The following is a 17781-nucleotide window of genomic DNA, read 5'->3' as shown; positions in this document are numbered from 1 at the left end:
ATTGTAAATGAATAATTAGGGAGAAAATTATGGAAAATATGCACAATTATCGATATATTTCATACTCGTTATCATACAAATAATAATTAAACGTATTTCTATAAGATATGCCATAATTTTATAAAATAATAATCAAGTTGTACAAGTCATACATTGAAAGCTGGCCTAAAATCTATGTATTCAAACTTTGCTAATATAAACATTATAACTAATGCTCATGAATTTAAACAATATATTTACAAGAATATCAACACAACTTCCATTTGGTTCTTTCGTGATTTCAGCAAATGCCCTTGGCGAGGGACATCACATCTCAAAGGTCCCAGGCTTTCAGTTCCTGAAAGACAAAATTACATTTCTGAGAATCATGCACCATATAACATTCAACAGATGATTATTCTTTCACATCCAGTCTTGGAAAAGTACATCAAATAATCATTTTCCAGTAAGATCACACTGACTATAGAGACCCAAAACCTCAAAATATGTCCATAAAGATTGTCTTTCAAATAAACCCTCCAGTACAATTGATAAGATTGCTTAATTTGTTGTATGAGTCATTCATTACGCAACAGGCGTTTCATGAAATTATATTTTCCTCAAATTCATGACTTCCTTGATCTCATTAGTCGTTTAAAGAAAAATATCTAATTTATTAAATAATTTATATAAATAAGAATAATTCAGAAGATAACTTGTTATTTCATGTAAGTCATTCAAAAATGAATACGTTATCGTAAATCCATATGAAAGTATAGAGCTTTAATTCATTATTCAGCTCCAACTTTCTAAGTAAATACTTCAATTTCTGTCAACACATACAACAGACACTCTCTCGTACCCTTGTGACAAATTCGATTAATGTTTCCTCCAAAAAGGACTGCTTTGGAAAACAAACATATAGATACCACAACTTCTGCTATCTGTATGTTTTATAAATGTAGGGCACTGATGACAGAATTCATAGTCAAGACTAATATCCACCACAACTCCATGACATGCCAAGTATTGCACAGCCAGGTATTTTTGCAGTTGGTACATAACGCCCTCAAGCTCCACTTCATATAGCTGTAAGGAGTCCATTATTCTACAACTTAATGATATGTTTGTACCGTTTGTCACGCTCTGATTCTTGTCAATTGCCATGGATACCCAATGTGAGGATCTCACATTCACAGGTATTATCACTATCTCAAAACACCTCCAATTGAACACTGTTTCTGGGACCTTAGACGTTATGTAATTCTTTGCTAACAAAAGAAGCAGGAGCCATTAATATATTCATTTATTTCTTGTGAGATTTCACCTGACTGTAAACATCTATAATCCCACCACTAAGCAACTTTCCATTTCTTATTGTATCACAATCCTCTCTATTTAGTGGACACTGTAGGCACTTAGATGGACTGGGAATTTCAACAGGTGAATGCTTGTCATTCCATTGGTCAGTGCACAAGTTAGTGGTCTGTTTCCGATGTGTTCTTCTATATGCTACCAAAACAAATGAAGCTTCAGAAAATAAATGTTAGACTAATTCAAAGATATAGGCTAATGGAAATTTTGATCTTTGAGTACAGTTAATGTACAAAAAGTTGATCCTAAAATTTGGTGTACATTACACTAGACAATTCATATGTGTGCTTGCTCTGTATGCCGGACAGAGTAAAATGTGTAGGTTTATTGCTTTTTGTTGTCATAACCATTTTTACTAGTGGTGTCTGTGGTGCATGGAGTACATAGCTTTGATGAATATTGCAAGAACTATTGCGCATGCTAGAAGTCCCGCTCTGTTGGGCTAATTGCTGTTCAAGATAACCTTTGATCCCGTCATCTGAAGTGTATCTTATTTCAAGGATAAGATCTTTCCTATTCTTGCCATCAACCACTGCCTTATTATCACACTGGCTGCAAATTAGAAAATCTAGACTGTGAATATAGAGTAGATCATTTGTTAAGAAATTTTCCTGAAGTACTTGTTTAGCAAAGTCCTCAATGTTTCTCACATCATTGTTGATCACTCGTTGCTCTACCATCATCTGTGAAACCTTTAACAATTGCAATCTATTCCACTGTTTGATGGCTTGAGTGAAAGGTGGACAACAAGGCCTATGTTCCTGGATACCACTTTATAATCTAGAATGACATTCTGTTAAGGCTGACGTCTGACAAAGAAAGGCTAAAATAGGTAAAATGCAACCCTTAGCATAACAGAGCTTTTCTCCATCAATTTGTCAACGAGGGCAAATTTGAAAATAAATCACTCCGTCTGTGTTTTCATTATGCTTGAAAAGTATGATATATGCAGGTAATCTGCCTTCAATTCAAAACCATCAAAAATCAACTGTGACCAGTAGTGCCCCTTTTTTGCTGTTTTGCCTGAGTGGCATATTACTGAGCTCAATCTGTATACCTGTCTGTTGTCGCCAACTGGAATGTCAATACTACGAGATGGGGATATTGGATCTCGCCTTACTGATATACCATCTGAAGTAACACATTTAACATGAAGGATAAGAATATCTGGAGTGGCAGTCCATACTGTTTGTCTGACTAGCACTAAATCCCATTTTCTACATGTACGATTCCTTAAGAAAGTATGCATACCCCTTGACTTATTCCACATTTTGTTGTGTTAAAGCTTGAATTCAAAATGTACATATACAAAAAAATCTCACACATCTATACACAATACCCCATAATAACAAAGTGAAAACATGTTTTTAGACATTTCTGCAAATTTATTGTAAATGAAATACAGAAATATTTACATAATTTACATAAGTATTCACACCCCTGAATCATTACATGTTAGAATCACCTTTGGAAACGATTACAGCTGTGAGTCTTTCTGGGTAAGACTCTAAGAGTTTGCACACCTGTTTTGAACAATATTTGCACATTATTCTTTTAAAAATTCTTCAAGCTCTGTCAAGTTAGTTGTTGATCATTGTTAGGCAGCCATTTTCAAGTCTTGTCATACATTTTCAAGTTGATTTAAGTCAAAACTAACTAGGTCACTCAGGAACTTTCAATGACGTCTTGGTAAGCAATTCCAGTGTATATTTGGCCTTGTGTTTTAGGTTATTGTCTTTCTGAAAGGTGAATTTGTCACCAAGTGTCTGTTGGAAAGCAGACTGAACCAGGTTTTCCTATAGGATTTTGCCTCCGCTTAGCTCTATTCCGTTTCTTTTTATCCTAAAAAACTCCCTAGTCCTTTCCGATGACAAGCATACCCATAACATGATGCAGCCACCACCATGTTTGAAAATATGAAGTTGTATTTAGTGATATGTTCTGCTGGATTTGCCACAAACATGACGTTTTGTATTCAGGACATAAGGTTCATTTCTTTACCACATTGTTTGCGTTTTTACTTTAGTGCCTTATTGCAAACAGGATGCATGTTTTGGAATATGTTTATGTACAGGCTTCCTTCTTTTCACTCTGTCATTTAGGTTAGTATTGTGGAGTAACTACAATGTTGTTGATGCATCCACAGTTTTCTCCTTTCACAGCCATTAAACTCTGTAACTGTTTTAAAGTCATCATTGACCTCATGGTGAAATCCCTGAGTGGTTTTCTTCCTCTCCAGTAACTGAGTTAGGAAGGATGATTGTACCATTGTAGTGACTGGGTGTATTGGTACACCATCCAAAGTGTAATTAATAACTTTACCATGCTTAAAGGGATATTAAATGTCTGCTTTTTTGTATTTCTACTTATCTACCAATAGGTGCCCTTCTTTGTGAGGCATTGTAAAACCTCCCTGGTCTTTGTGGTTGAATCTGTGTTTGAAATTCCCTGCTGGACTGAGGGACCTTACAGATAATTATGTGTGGGTTACAGAGAAATCTGTTACATCTGCTCATGCCACGCCCTCTACTTCTTGTCCTGTGTCTCCCTGACCTGCCGCCACTCCCCCAGTGCTCTCTCCCTATTCCTCTGTGTGTGTGTGTGTGTGTGTGTGTGTGTGATTGTGTGTGTGTGTGTGTGTGTGTGTGTGTGTGTGTGTGTGTGTGTGTGTGTGTGTGTGTGTGTGTGTGTGTGTGTGTGTGTGTGTGTGTGTGATTGTGTGTGATTGTGTGGGCGAGACAGGTGTGCTGGAGGCAGAGCAGATCCCCACCATCTGCAACCTGTTCCATAATCAAGATCTCTACAAATACTCAGCCCTGCAACTTCCACGCTGCCAGATTGTAACCTCTGCTCAGTCAGTCTGCGGTATATGCCGTTCGGCGATCGCGCATCCATATATTTATATGTACATATTCTTATTCATTCCTTTACACTTGTGTGTATAAGGTAGTTGTTGTGAAATTGTTAGATTACTTGTTAGATATTACTGCATGGTTGGATCTAGAAGCACAAGCATTTCGCTACACTCGCATTAACATCTGCTAACCATGTGTATGTGACCAATAAAATTTTATTTGATTAGCCGTTTGTGCCTGCTAAGAGCCTGTTTTCGTGTTATGCCTGTTTTCCTCTCCGCTATAGTTCTGCCCGCTCTGACTTTGGCCCATGTCTCCAGTCCCACGTCTCGTCAGTCCTGCTACTCTGTCCTGGACGCCCCACTCCACTGCGTCCTTGGATTCCTCTCCAAACCTGCTTACCCAGTCTGAACTCCCCTTGCTCCAACCTCAGCCTCCGCACTTGGCTTCCTGCAACCCGCCCAAGCTTCCCCTGGCCTGCACCCCATCTTCCCGCTGTGTTTCAATAAATACCTTGGTTACCTCATCCCAGGCTCCTCGTCTGAGTCTGCCCTTGGGTTCACCTGTTCTGCTCTGCGTGACAAAATCATGTTAAACACTTATTGCACACAAGTGAGCCCAACGGGTGTAAATTATTTCTGAAATCACTTTACTAGGTGCATCACCCTTGTTATTAAATGCTGGACATGTCAGGAAAGGATTGTGTTGATAGATTAACTGTAAAAACAAGATGCCATTCTGCAAAACACAGGTTTTACATTTCTCACAGTAATCTATGTATTTGACATTGAAAACAGTTTTAAGGCCCAAATCATGATGCCACGTCATTAATTTATCAATCAAATCTAGCAGATCATTACATCTATCTATTGACAAAGATGAAACTGTTTTATTGAGCTCAGTCAAAGCATTTCTCATCTCATCACATTGAGCGGTGTAGCCTGGAGTCTGACTTACAGACTGAAGTAAAAAAAAGCAGTTATCTTTTATCTGAGTTTTACTGCGCACTTAGAAAAAAAGGTGGTATCTAGAACCTTAATGGTTCTTCGGCTGTCCCTATAGGATAAACCTTTGAAGAACCCTTTATGGTTGCAGGTAGAAACCTTTTGGTTCTTTCTGTACCATAATGAACTCCCTCTCTAGCTGCACTGAGTTCCCGCTTTCCCTGATATTTTCCCACTCTCACCAAAGTCAAGCAGATCATTAACACCAAAGTCCATCCAAAACTGCACCCCCTACCTTAGTGTCACTATCTACTTGCTTCTTGTCGCTGCCTCCTCCTTTTTGCAACTACTTAACAAGATCACGGATGACACCGTTCTCATCTTTCCTTTGCCACTTAAGCCTGTTTGCACTAACCCTTTCTGTGTTTGTTGTAGAAGTTTGCCATAGCAGAATTTGGGCTACTTCCAAAATGTGTTATCTATTTTATCAATAGGCTGCATAACAGAATGAATTGGAATTGAAATAGCAGGATAATTCTTAGGTTTGAGTGTCTTCTCTTTCAGTGTCTGAGCTTGCCCTTTCCTGGCCCCCCTGGCTGTGCCCTCCTGTCCAGGATCTGACCCTGTCCCTACCTCACTGGCTGTCCCCAAATGACCTAGCCCTGTAAGTTTGTGTGGAAGCGGTGTAAAAACAATTGTTATCCCTCGATAATGGGAAGCCACTAGGTATAGACAACCTAGATGGGAAACTATTGAGAATGGTAGCAGACTGTATTGCCACCACCAATTTGCCATGTCTTTAACCAAAGCCTAAAGGAGTGTGTGTCCACAGGTGTGAAAGGAAGCTAAACTAACAAACAATAGTAAAGCACCCTTTGCTGGCTCCCCACAGCCCCCCAATCAGTTTGCTGCCTGTTATTATTAAACTGATGGAGAGAATTGTGTTTGACCAAATTCAATGCTATTTTTAATGAACAAGTTAACTACTGACTTTCAGCATGCATATAGGGAGTGGGAACTCAACTTGTACTGCACTGACTCAGGTGATTGATGATTGGCTCAAATAAATGGATAATAAGATCATACTTGGAGCTGTATTGTTAGATTTCAGTGCAGCCTTTGATGTTATTGATCAGAATTTGTTATTTAAAAAAACGAAACTTATGGCATTACATCACTTACCATCATGGTTGGAGAGTTACTTATCTAATAGAACTCAGAGAGTATTCTTAAATGGAAGCGTCAGACCGGCTGGCTCAAATTGAAATGGTGTTTTTAACATAGGATAAAAGTAGAGACTCGGGGCTACAAAATGGTATATTATACACTACCGTTGAGGAACAATGGGAAAGTAATTTTGCTTTGAAAGTTGATAAACTTGTAAACTCACTTTTGATAAAATGGCCTTTGAATGTTTTGGTACTACTATTGGAAAGCCCACTTTGTCTACACCCATTCAGCATCGTACACACCCTCTTAAGCTTTAGCCCCACCCATCTTTTTAAGGATTGATCCGAGCGTTCTGTACTAACAGCAGTCAAGCTAACTTGCTAGCTACTTTCAGACATCTAAGTGAGAGAGAACAGCTCACTGAACATTACTCGCTCTAGCAGAGCAGGTTAGGCTGCTATGTTATCCAGAGCGTTGGTGACTGCAACTGTGCTGTCAGATTGTTTGTTCGTAAATTCATGAGCGTTTCGCGTTCAGGGCGCACACTGAACGCTCTGGCCAATGAGTAGGGTTGATCCGAACATTCTGACCTCACAACAGCAGTCAAGCACCCAAGCTAACTGGCTAACATTGGCCATTTTACTCGCCCTAGCAGAGCTGGTTAGGCTGTTTTCATGTTATCCAGAGGGTTGATGACTGTAACTGTACTGCTGGCAACAATTTATTTACGTTTTTTTGCCAATGTTTAATGACACCAGCCATATTCAACGGGTGTTGAGCATTTGTAAATACTTCAGTTATTCTACGCTCTGTCACACTAAAATGAGCATCTTTTGTTAAGACATGTAGCTAGCTAGCTAGCTAGCTAGGTAAACAATGAACCATAATCCCAACTCATGATGTTACTACCCTGCATGAATCTACAGGTAGACTAATCAACCAGGTTCAATGTTAGCTAGCTAACATGTTAGCTAGCTAACTAGTGGTTCTGAGATATGAATTATAAGATCATACACGTAACGTTAGTTAGCGAGTCAACAAGCTAACGTTAGCTAGCTAGCTAACAGTACACTTTAACTTGAAATTAAAAGACCTTATGTCAAAATTATAATATCTGAAAATGTTACCCATGGTCTGAAATCGGAGTAGATAGCCAGAACAAATTTATCAGCGAGTACGTCTATCAACAGCAGCTTCATTAAATAGTATCCGCAAAACAACAGTCTCAACGTCAACAGTGAAGAGGCGACTACGGGATGCTGGCCTTCTAGGCAGAGTTCCTCTGTCCAGTGTCTGTGTTCTTTTGCCCATCTTAATCTTTTATTTTTATTGGCCAGTCTGAGATATGGCTTTTTCTTTGCAACTCTGCCTAGAAGGCAGATAATCATTTGATAATACAGAAATTAACCACCACAGCACACAGCCAAGACAACACAGGAGTGGCTTTGTGATAAGTCTCTAAATGTCATTGAGTTGCCCAGCCAAAGCCCGGACTTGAACCCGATCGAACATCTCTGGAGAGACCTGAAAATAGCTGTGCAGCAACGCTCCCCATGCAACCTAACATTTTGAGAGGATCTGCAGAGAATTATGGGAGAAACACCCCAAATACAGGTGTGCCAAGATTGTAGCGTTATACCCAAGAAGACTTAAGGCTGTCATCGCTGCCAAAGGTGCTTCAACAAAGTACTGAGTAAAGGGTCTGAATGCTTATGTAAGTGTGACATTTCCATTTTTTATGTTTTATAAATTAGCAAACATTTCTAAAAATGTGTTTTTGCTTTGTCATTATGGGGAATTGCATATAAATTGATGAGGGAAAAAAACGATTTAATCCATTTTAGAATAAGGCTCTAACGTAACAAAATGTAGAAAAAGTCAATGGGTCTGAATACTTTCAGAATGCACTGTATGTCTGTTATAAAAATATGTTCTGTTTTTTGGCACAAAGATCAACTGTACTAGTTGCTCAGGCTTTGATCTTGTCCCATCTTGATTACTGTCCGGTAATATGTTCAGGTGCAGCAAATAAAGACCTAGCAAAGCTACAGCTGGCTCAAAACAAAGCGTCATGCCTTGCTCTTAAATGCATCAACAACATGCATGATAATGTTTCATGAGGGTTGAGGAGAAATGGACTACTTCTCTTTTAGTCTTTTTAAGAAACATTTGTGTGTTGCAAATGCCTAACCAGTTGTATAATCTATTTGCATACACTTCAAACAGACATACAATCCCCACCAGACACACCACTATGGGCTTCTTCACGGTATCAAAACCAAAAACAGATTTACTGCGTCACTCAGTTATCTATAGAGCCATGCCAATGTGGAATGCTCTGCCAACAGAGGTAACTCAGGCAAAAAGCAAGTTTAGCTTTAAAAAACAGATCAAAAACATATTGTATCACAGCGTCTCTCCTCTTTCTAAAGATCTAATTTAACTGTACTGTACATAAGAATACATTATGAATATTCATATAACAATAGTCTGTAAATAGTATTTTAGTTGTCTCTTCGGGTCTCCTATATTTAACTCTTATTTTATGTTGTTCTTGTCTATTTGTCATGTGTTTGTACTCTATGTTTTATGTTGACCCCAGGAAAAGTAGCTAATGTGGATCCTAAATAACTAAACTGAACTAAACTCAACTGTCCTTGATCCAACCCTGTCCTTACCCCACTGACTGTCCCCTTCTGATGAGTTGGGCAGAACGCACCACCCTCTGGAGAGCCCTGTGATTGCAGGCGGTGTAGTTGCTGTACCAGGCGGTGATACAGCCCAACAGGATGCTTTCAATTGTGCATCTGTAAAAGTTTGTAAGGGTCTTAAGGGCCAAGACAAATTTTTTCAAGCCTCCTGAGGTTGAAGAAGTGCTGTTGCGCCTTCTTCGCCACACTGTCTGTGTGGGTGGACCATTTCAGATTGCAGTGGTGTAAAGTACTTATGTAAAAATACTTTCAAATACTCAGTCATTTTTTGAGGTATCTGTCCTTTACTTTACTATTTAATTTTTTTTTACTCCACTACATTCCTAAAGAAAAAAATGTACTTTCTAATCCATACATTTTCCCTGACACCCAAAAGTACTTGTTACATTTTGAATGCTTAGCAGGACAGGAAAATTGTCCAATTCACACAATTAAAGAGAAAATCTCTGGTCATCCCTACTGCATCTGATCTGGCAGACTCACTAAACACAAATGCTTTGTTTTGTAAATTATGTCTGAGTGTTGGAGTGTGCCACAGGCTATCCGTTCATTAAAAAAAAACTATTAAATAATGTGCTCTGGTTTGCTTAATATAAGGAATTCGAAATGATTCATACTTTTACTTGTAATACTTAAGTATATTTAAAACCAAATACTTTTTGACTTTTATTCAAGTAGTATTTTACTGGGTGACTTTCACTTTTACTTGAGTCATTTTCTATTAGGTATCTTTACTTTACTCAAGTATGACAATTGGGTACTTTATCCAGCACTGTCAGATTGTCAGTGATGTGTACTCCGAGGAACTTGACTGTCCAGTCGATGTGGATAGGGGCGTGCTCCCTCTGCTGTCTCCTGAAGTGCACAAGATTGTTACTTTTATTATTACTATTATTTTGAATAGTAGCCTTATAACTGGTGTTACCATGACAACTATCTAATAACCATTACTTTTAATGCTGTCAACAATAACGTCAATGCTATAATATAATTTGTGCAATAAAGGCAGTTCACTTAATTTATTTTTTCATATTGATTAACTAAGTCTGCTAACATTTCATCATAAAAATGTTACGAATTTCGACCACTTGTATTATTTTTCACGATCTTAATTCTAGACTTTTATTTTGAAAGAAAATCACAGAGGTCACGGCCTTATGCCTGCTTAGTCTTGCTTGACTTGCTGGTGGAACGGACGTGATGGGATCAAACCCACCGCCCTTTCAGCGTTTACCTACAAGCGCATGCGCAAATCGGTACCATTCCAAAGCTGTCATTGGTCCAAAGCCTTAGCGGGTTGTTTAGCTAACAGGTGAACCCTTCGTATTTTTTATTTATTTAACTTTTCTTAGTGGTTAGAGATGGCCGCTAGATATGATAGAGCTATAACAGTATTTTCCCCTGATGGACACCTGTTTCAAGTGGAATATGCGCAAGAGGCTGTGAAAAAAGGCTCCACTGCGGTGAGTGTTATTAGCTAGTTATTAGCTAGCCACGCTAGTTAGCTAACGTCAGTTAGCTACTTGAAGTTGCGTTTGGTTTCCAGTCTTAACTAAGATACTTCGGTTGCTTTGAGAAGTCGAGCTGACAGTGGATTGTAGTTTTAGCTGCGGAGAAGCATCTTGCTCATTTTCAAGCTAGCTAGTTACATAGCTAGCAGATAGCTAACGTTGCTTACACATCGGGGCCAGCATGACTTGCATGTTGTTGCTAACCTGCCAACTATCCCAGCTAGCTAAAGTTTACGAATAGGTCGTCTTTATGCTCATCTCAGAAAAATTATATCTGCATAACCTCATATGAAGCTATGCAGACTAAGCATTCTTTGTAATGTGTGCAGGTTGGCATCCGTGGTAAAGACATTGTCGTTCTGGGCGTTGAGAAAAAGTCAGTCGCTAAACTCCAAGAGGAGAGGACTGTACGCAAGATCTGTGCACTGGATGATCATGTATGCATGGCATTTGCAGGTAATGTGAATAAGTATCGTTATCATTTAGCATGTGCTGTGTATTTCAGATGCAAGGCCTGCTTTTTCGTTCGTGGAAGAGTAGGTGTTTTGAGTAACAGGCCTGAAATGTATGATGTGACTAATATTGTCTCTCTCCTGGCCTTCCAGGTCTGACGGCAGATGCTCGTATAGTTATCAACAGAGCCAGGGTGGAGTGTCAGAGCCACAGGCTCACTGTAGAGGACCCTGTTACGGTGGAATACATCACACGCCACATCGCTACACTCAAACAGGTAGGCTGCATTGCCACACTGGTATGAAAATGCTTCATTGCCACACTCCGCTCAAGTGTTCATTCGGGCATGCTATAGTGAAACACTTTGCAACAGAAAATAAAAGTGAGTTTCTTATTGGTAGTGGTAGTCATTGCTGTTTCAGTTCTCTTCCATTTGGTGCCTAATGAACATGACCCTGGCCTTTTCTCACACACAAACACCTTGAGTGAGAATGTATCGCTCTCTTAACCCCCCTCCTCCAGCGCTACACACAGAGTAACGGACGAAGACCCTTCGGGATCTCTGCTCTAATCGTGGGCTTCGACTGTGATGGAACCCCACGGCTGTACCAAACCGACCCGTCTGGGACATACCATGCCTGGAAGGTGTGTGACAGACAGTGGCCTCATGTCTGTCTTTTTGAATAGAAAGCAGAACACAAATGCCCACACTAGTACTGGCTTTATTTAACCAATTTGGGGTTTTGAAGAAATGGTGTAGTATATTTGCCTTGGATGTGTGGTTTAATCAGTCAAACTATTTTGTAAGGTTGCTTGCTTAGGTTTTTTTGTTGGTAACCTCTCCATCTACTCTTCTGCAGGCTAATGCCATCGGTCGCAGTGCAAAGACTGTCCGGGAGTTTCTGGAGAAGAACTACACAGAGGAGGCCATCGCCACTGACAATGAGGCTATAAAGCTGGCCATCAAAGCCCTGTTGGAGGTAGGCTAGTGCAAGCACCAGCACTTGCCTGATCCACACTATATGGCCAAGGCGAGCTGTACTAGGCTGGCCTGATTACGCGTCCGCTATAGTTGCTGGAAAGTACTGTGAAATTAAACTCTGTGCCGGCATACTATGGTTTGGGTCGGTCCTATAGTGTGAATCGGGTAACTAAGTCACTCATGGTGGTTGATGGTAATGAACAACAGCATGCTAACCTCCTGACCCTATCCTCACAGGTCGTTCAGTCAGGAGGAAAGAACATTGAGCTGGCTGTGATCAGGAGAAATCAGTCACTGAAGGTACACACACTTAGCTCATAATCAGTTAATTGACTTATTCTCTGGATGGATGTATTTCGTAATCATTACTAATTCCCTGTTTTGTACATCTTTCTCAGCTTTTGGAGTCTAAAGAAATTGAAACCCTTGTGACTGAAATCGAGAAGGAGAAAGAAGAGGAGGTAGAGAAAAAGAAGCAGAAGAAATCAACATAAATCAAACTGGTCTTTCACATCACCTGTTTTCACTTTGTGTGAGGATAGGATACGTTTCAATTCAGGGTGACTGCATTCAGTACCCCCTGTGTCCAACAACACATACTCCTGTCTCCACTTTCGTTTTGTAGTGTGGTTACATTAGCTATGACCATTCTGTTCACTTATGTTAGCACATTACCCTGAACTGAAGCATTTGACTCCAAAAATAATGCGGTTTATTAATGTAATATTGAACAATAAAATTCACCTTTTGTATTTTCAACTGACCAAATGTCTCATTTACATGTTATCAAGAATTGAGTACAAAAAAAACAACTTTCCCCCTCAGGAATTTATATACTAATTGCACACGCCCTCAATTTAAGACATCTGTGGCATTGTGTTGTGACAAAATGGCACATTTTAGTGGCCTTTTTAAAGGTCCGCCTGTGTAATGATCATGCTCTATAATCAGTTTCTTGATATCCCACACCTGTCTGGTGGATAGATTATCTTGGCATTGGAGAAATGCTCACCAACAGGCATGTAAACACATTTTTGCACAAGTGCTTACCCTAAATAGCAAATAGAATAGAACCAAGCGATGAGAATTGTCGTTACGCATTTGTTGCAAATTGAATAGCATTGGCCAATTTAGTTGTGTAGCCTACCTTTATGTGCAAATAAACTGTGGTGGTCTTATCTTATTTTCAATGGCAGCATAGGAACAGTGGGTTAACTGCCTTGTTCAGGGGCAGAATTACAGATTTTTTTACCTTGGCAGCTCAGGGATTGAATCTTGCAACCTTCCGGTTACTAGTCCAACGCTCTAACCACTAGGCTACCTTCTGCCCAACATGCGGCTTGGCAAGCGTCTAAAATCAAACCATATTTTATTTTAGCGCCTGGCTATGCAGACGCTTGTTGACGTACTCGAGCAGTTTGGATGAAATTATTGAATAACATGTACGTGTACATTTATTTTGCAACGCTTGCGGACGGAACACGGCCGGTGTGGTCAGCATGTTTGATTGTTAGGAGTGTACTGATATAAGTAGGAAACGCGACATCCAGGCAACTTTGAGAAAACCAATTTTATATCGGAGTTGTGCCTGTTGTTCACTCGCGTATCTGCCCTCATTGGCCAGAATGGTCCCATCTGATCTTGCCTCCTCCCGACTGCCTTACATCTTTGAAGACATGTATTTCATTGTTAGAGCGGCCACTTGAGTATCTGGTCAATATAATGGATAATCTGTAATTAAACAAATTTGCATTTCCGACATCACAACTAGGAAATAGGAAGGTCTAACGACCATGTGAATGCAGCAATAATGACAAGATGCTTGTGTCTCCGCCCTAACAATGGGATTTGTTTGTCCACAAAGCAGAACGGAGGACTGTCAAACTCCTGCCTATTCTGCTCTTTGGATTGGTGAATACCTTTTTGGATATATTCGATGAGGGTTGTTGACGTAAAACTCCTTTATTTAATGGAGAGTGAGATGCTATGCTAGCCTTGTGAATATGCGTAGACCGTCTCGAATTTCATCAGGGTCAACTTGTTTTTTCTCGAAGTTGCTGGGATGTCACATGTATCACACATCAGCATACTTACAACTACCTAAGCAATACAAAGCTTTTATTAGATCAAATAAGCCTCACATATCAAAATAGCAATTCATTTTTATCTTGACTGAATTCAACACTCATTGCCCCCCATACAAAAACTCCTCACTTGCGTAATAATTCATAATCTGTTTAACGTGGACACATGTTGGGTGGTAAATCCTCTCGTTTCTTCCTCTCTGCTGAAGCCAAACGAGAGTTGTCTTGGGGAGGGGGGGATTAATGTGGGTGTCTCTTGTGTGTGTGTTCGCACGTGGCAAGCGTTTGTACTTTCACTCTACCAAAACAGTACACAGTTACAGTTACTCACACTTTTAGATAACTTGAAACAATCTAACCAGGTCCTGTGTCTTGAAGTTGCCAACTTAATTAGCCAATTATCTTCACCCAGCAGGTGTGTGACTGTGGTGCAAAACTTGGTTTAATATGGGATAGCCTAGCTCTGGGGCTAGTTAGGGACTGTCAATAAATTGCATAATGTAAATGGGACAATATTTTCATGTTGCACATCTTTTATTTGCTTCATTCAATTCTTTCATTATTTCTATACAAATTTCTACAATTTATAGTTTTGAAGTTGTCATTAAAATGTTTTGCTATTGATATTTTAAAATATTGTCCCATGTACATTGTGTAATTTACTGATGGTCCCTAACTAGCTCCATAGAGATATTAAACTTAAAACCAAATTGACCATGGACATTAGGATGGGGTAGGGTGCAGTTGATGATTACTTGGGTGCTGCCAGCTGTGGGCATGTGGGCAGGATGTAAATAAAGCAGTGCTATCCTGGATCCTACACTTAATCCTAACCCTAACCCCTACCCACCCTAACCTTAACCCTTACCTAACCCTAACCTTAACCCTCACCTTAACTGTGTTAAATTTCTACTTCAATGAGAAGGGATGTACCAAGGTTCCTAGTTGGGATGTCCCAAGGATTCCATTTAGACGTTTCCTTGAAATAATCCCAACCCAAGAAAAACTGTTAAAGTACCCTTTTTGGACAAGACTGACTTTATGACCAAAATTATCCTATTTACAATTTGTAGCCAATTTTAAATGTTTCTGACTCCACATAGGCTGTTGCCACAGGGGCAGTCGTACATTTATGAATATAGAAATTAGTCATAGTATTATAACATTTACAATGAACTCTAGCATCTTATCAATGTTATCAAAATAAAAAAATTATGTATTTTTTTGCTGAAGGTAAACGTTATAAACGTTATAAAAGTTTTAAGTTTTATTGTCACGTGCACAAGTACAGTGAAATTCCTTTCTTGGAAGCTCTTTCCCAACAATGCAGGAATCAATATCAGTAGTAAATATTATAAAATAAAGTAAAGTAGAACAAAAACACACAAGAAATATAAATAAGAAGAACACAAGAAAGTATGTAAGCTACACTGATCAAAAATATAAACACAACATGTAAAGTGTTGGTCTCATGTTTCATGAACTGAAATAAACGATCCCAGAAATTTTCCACACACACAAATAGCGTATTTCTCAATTTTTTGGGGCACAAATTTGTTTACATCCCTGTTAGTGAACATTTCTCCTTTGCCAAAATAACCCATCCACCTGAGAGGTGTGGCATATTAAAAATCTGATTAAACAGCATGATCATTACATAGGTACACCTTGTGCTAGGGACTGTAAAAGGCAACTCTAAAATGGCCAGTTTTGTCACACAACACAATTCCACAGCAGTGGCGGTCAGTGCCGTTTAAGATGAGGGAGAATAAATGTTTTTTTTTTTCATGAGCATGGCCTTATTTCTATTACATCATATTGGATGACTGTCATTCATATTCCATTCACCCAGTTCAATGTAACAGCGATAGGTTTAGGCTACCACATGATACTCAAATTGTCCCTATACTCTTGAGGTTGCTACAACCAAGCCTATGAATGAAAGTTTACAACGTAAGTGCACACGAGACAAATTTGAGGTGACAGACAGTGACACATGGACAGACAGTGACATTCAAAACCGCCTTGCACGCTCTTACCTGCATCTAGCTGATATAGGGTGTAGTCATTAGTCCAACAGTTGCAAATGCGAGTTTCTATTACACAGCCCACAATCAACAGCCTGATCAACTCTATGCGATGATGTGTCGTGCTGCATGAGGCAAATGGTGATCACACCAGATACTGATTGGTTTTCGGATCCATGTCCCTACTTTTTTAAAGGCATCTGTGATCAACAGATGCATATCTGTATTCCCAGTCATGTGAAATCCACAGAATAGGGGCTCATTTATTTATTTAAATTGACTGATTTCCTTACATGAACTGTAACAGTAAAATCTTTGAAATTGTTGCATGTTGCGTTTATATTTTTGCTCAGTATATATACAGGGTCAGTTCCAGGGTCAGTACCAATAACATTTACAATGTGCAGCGATACTTGAGTGGTAGGGGAGACATGTACAGTCGTGGCCAAAAGTTTTGAGAATGACACAAATTTTAATATTCACAAAGTTTGCTGCATCAGTGTCTTTAGATATTTTTGTCAGGTGTTACTATGGAATACTGAAGTATAATTACAAGCATTTCATAAGTGTCAAAGGCTTTCATTGACAATTTCATGAAGTTGATGCAAAGAGTCAATATTTGCAGTGTTGACCCTTCTTTTTCAAGACCTCTGCAATCCGCCCTGGCATGCTGTCAATTAACTTCTGGGCCACATCCTGACTGATGACAGCCTATTCTTGCATAATCAATGCTTGGAGTTTGTCAGAATTTGTGGGTTTTTGTTTGTCCACCTGCCTCTTGAGGATTGACCACAAATTCTCAATGGGATTAAGGTCTGGGGAGTTTCCTGGTCATGGACCCAAAATATCGATATTTTGTTCCCCGAGCCACTTAGTTATCACTTTTGCCTCATCGCAAGGTGCGCCATCATGCTGGAAAAGGCATTGTTCGTCACCAAACTGTTCCTGTATGGTTGGGAGAAGTTGCTCTCGGAGGATGTGTTGGTACCATTCTTTATTCATGGCTGTGTTCTTAGGCAAAATTGTGAGTGAGCCCACTCCCTTGGCTGAGAAGCAACCCCACACATGAATGGTTTCAGGATGCTTTACTGTTGGCATGACACAGGACTGATGGTAGCGCTCACCTTGTCTTCTCCGGACAAGCTTTTTTCCGGATGCCCCAAACAATCGGAAAGGGGATTCATCAGAGAAAATGACTTTACCCCAGTCCTCAGCAGTCCAATCCCTGTACCTTTTGCAGAATATCAGTCTGTCCCTGATGTTTTTCCTGGAGAGAAGTGGCTTCTTTGCTGCCCTTCTTGACACCAGGCCATCCTCCAAAAGTCTTTGACTCACAGTGCGTGCAGATGCACTCACACCTGCCTGCTGCCATTCCTGAGCAAGCTCTGTACTGGTGGTGCCCTGATCCCGCAGCTGAATCAACTTTAGGAGACGGTCCTGGCGCTTGCTGGACTTTCTTGGGCGCCCTGAAGCCTTCTTCACCACAATTGAACCGCTCTCCTTGAAGTTCTTGATGATCCGATAAATGGTTGATTTAGGTGCAATCTTACTGGCAGCAATATCCTTGCCTGTGAAGCCCTTTTTGTGCAAAGCAATGATGACGGCACGTGTTTACCAAGGTTGACAGAGGAAGAACAATGATTCCAAGCACCACCCTCCTTTTGAAGCTTCCAGTCTGTTATTCGAACTCA

At 39.8% G+C, this 17781-nt stretch overlaps 1 protein-coding gene across 1 annotated transcript; it reads left to right on the top strand.

Annotated features, from left to right (window-relative positions):
- The first annotated feature begins 10285 nt into the window (after positions 1–10285).
- LOC115192308 (proteasome subunit alpha type-7-like) lies at positions 10286–12740 on the top strand. The gene is made up of 7 exons (XM_029750649.1): positions 10286–10496; positions 10874–11000; positions 11150–11274; positions 11520–11642; positions 11858–11977; positions 12217–12279; positions 12378–12740. The coding sequence occupies exons 1-7, from the start codon at positions 10395–10397 to the stop codon at positions 12471–12473; spliced, it is 756 nt and encodes a 251-aa protein (XP_029606509.1). The 5' UTR covers positions 10286–10394; the 3' UTR covers positions 12474–12740.
- The last annotated feature ends 5041 nt before the right edge of the window (positions 12741–17781 follow it).

This window comes from Salmo trutta, chromosome 4 (assembly GCF_901001165.1).
Source record: "Salmo trutta chromosome 4, fSalTru1.1, whole genome shotgun sequence".
Classification (NCBI taxonomy): Eukaryota; Metazoa; Chordata; class Actinopteri; order Salmoniformes; family Salmonidae; genus Salmo; species Salmo trutta.
Note: the sequence above shows the minus strand (reverse complement) of the source record. Positions and strands in the feature narration are given on the sequence as shown.

What these genes read in the sequence shown, in the direction of transcription:
- LOC115192308 (XM_029750649.1), top strand. Translation starts at nt 10,395, where the DNA reads ATGGCCGCTAGATATGATAGAGCTATAACAGTATTTTCCCCTGATGGA. An exon ending in GGACATACCATGCCTGGAAG is followed by an intron (nt 11,643 to 11,857) that starts GTGTGTGACAGA and finishes ACTCTTCTGCAG; the next exon opens with GCTAATGCCATCGGTCGCAG. An exon ending in CCATCAAAGCCCTGTTGGAG is followed by an intron (nt 11,978 to 12,216) that starts GTAGGCTAGTGC and finishes CTATCCTCACAG; the next exon opens with GTCGTTCAGTCAGGAGGAAA.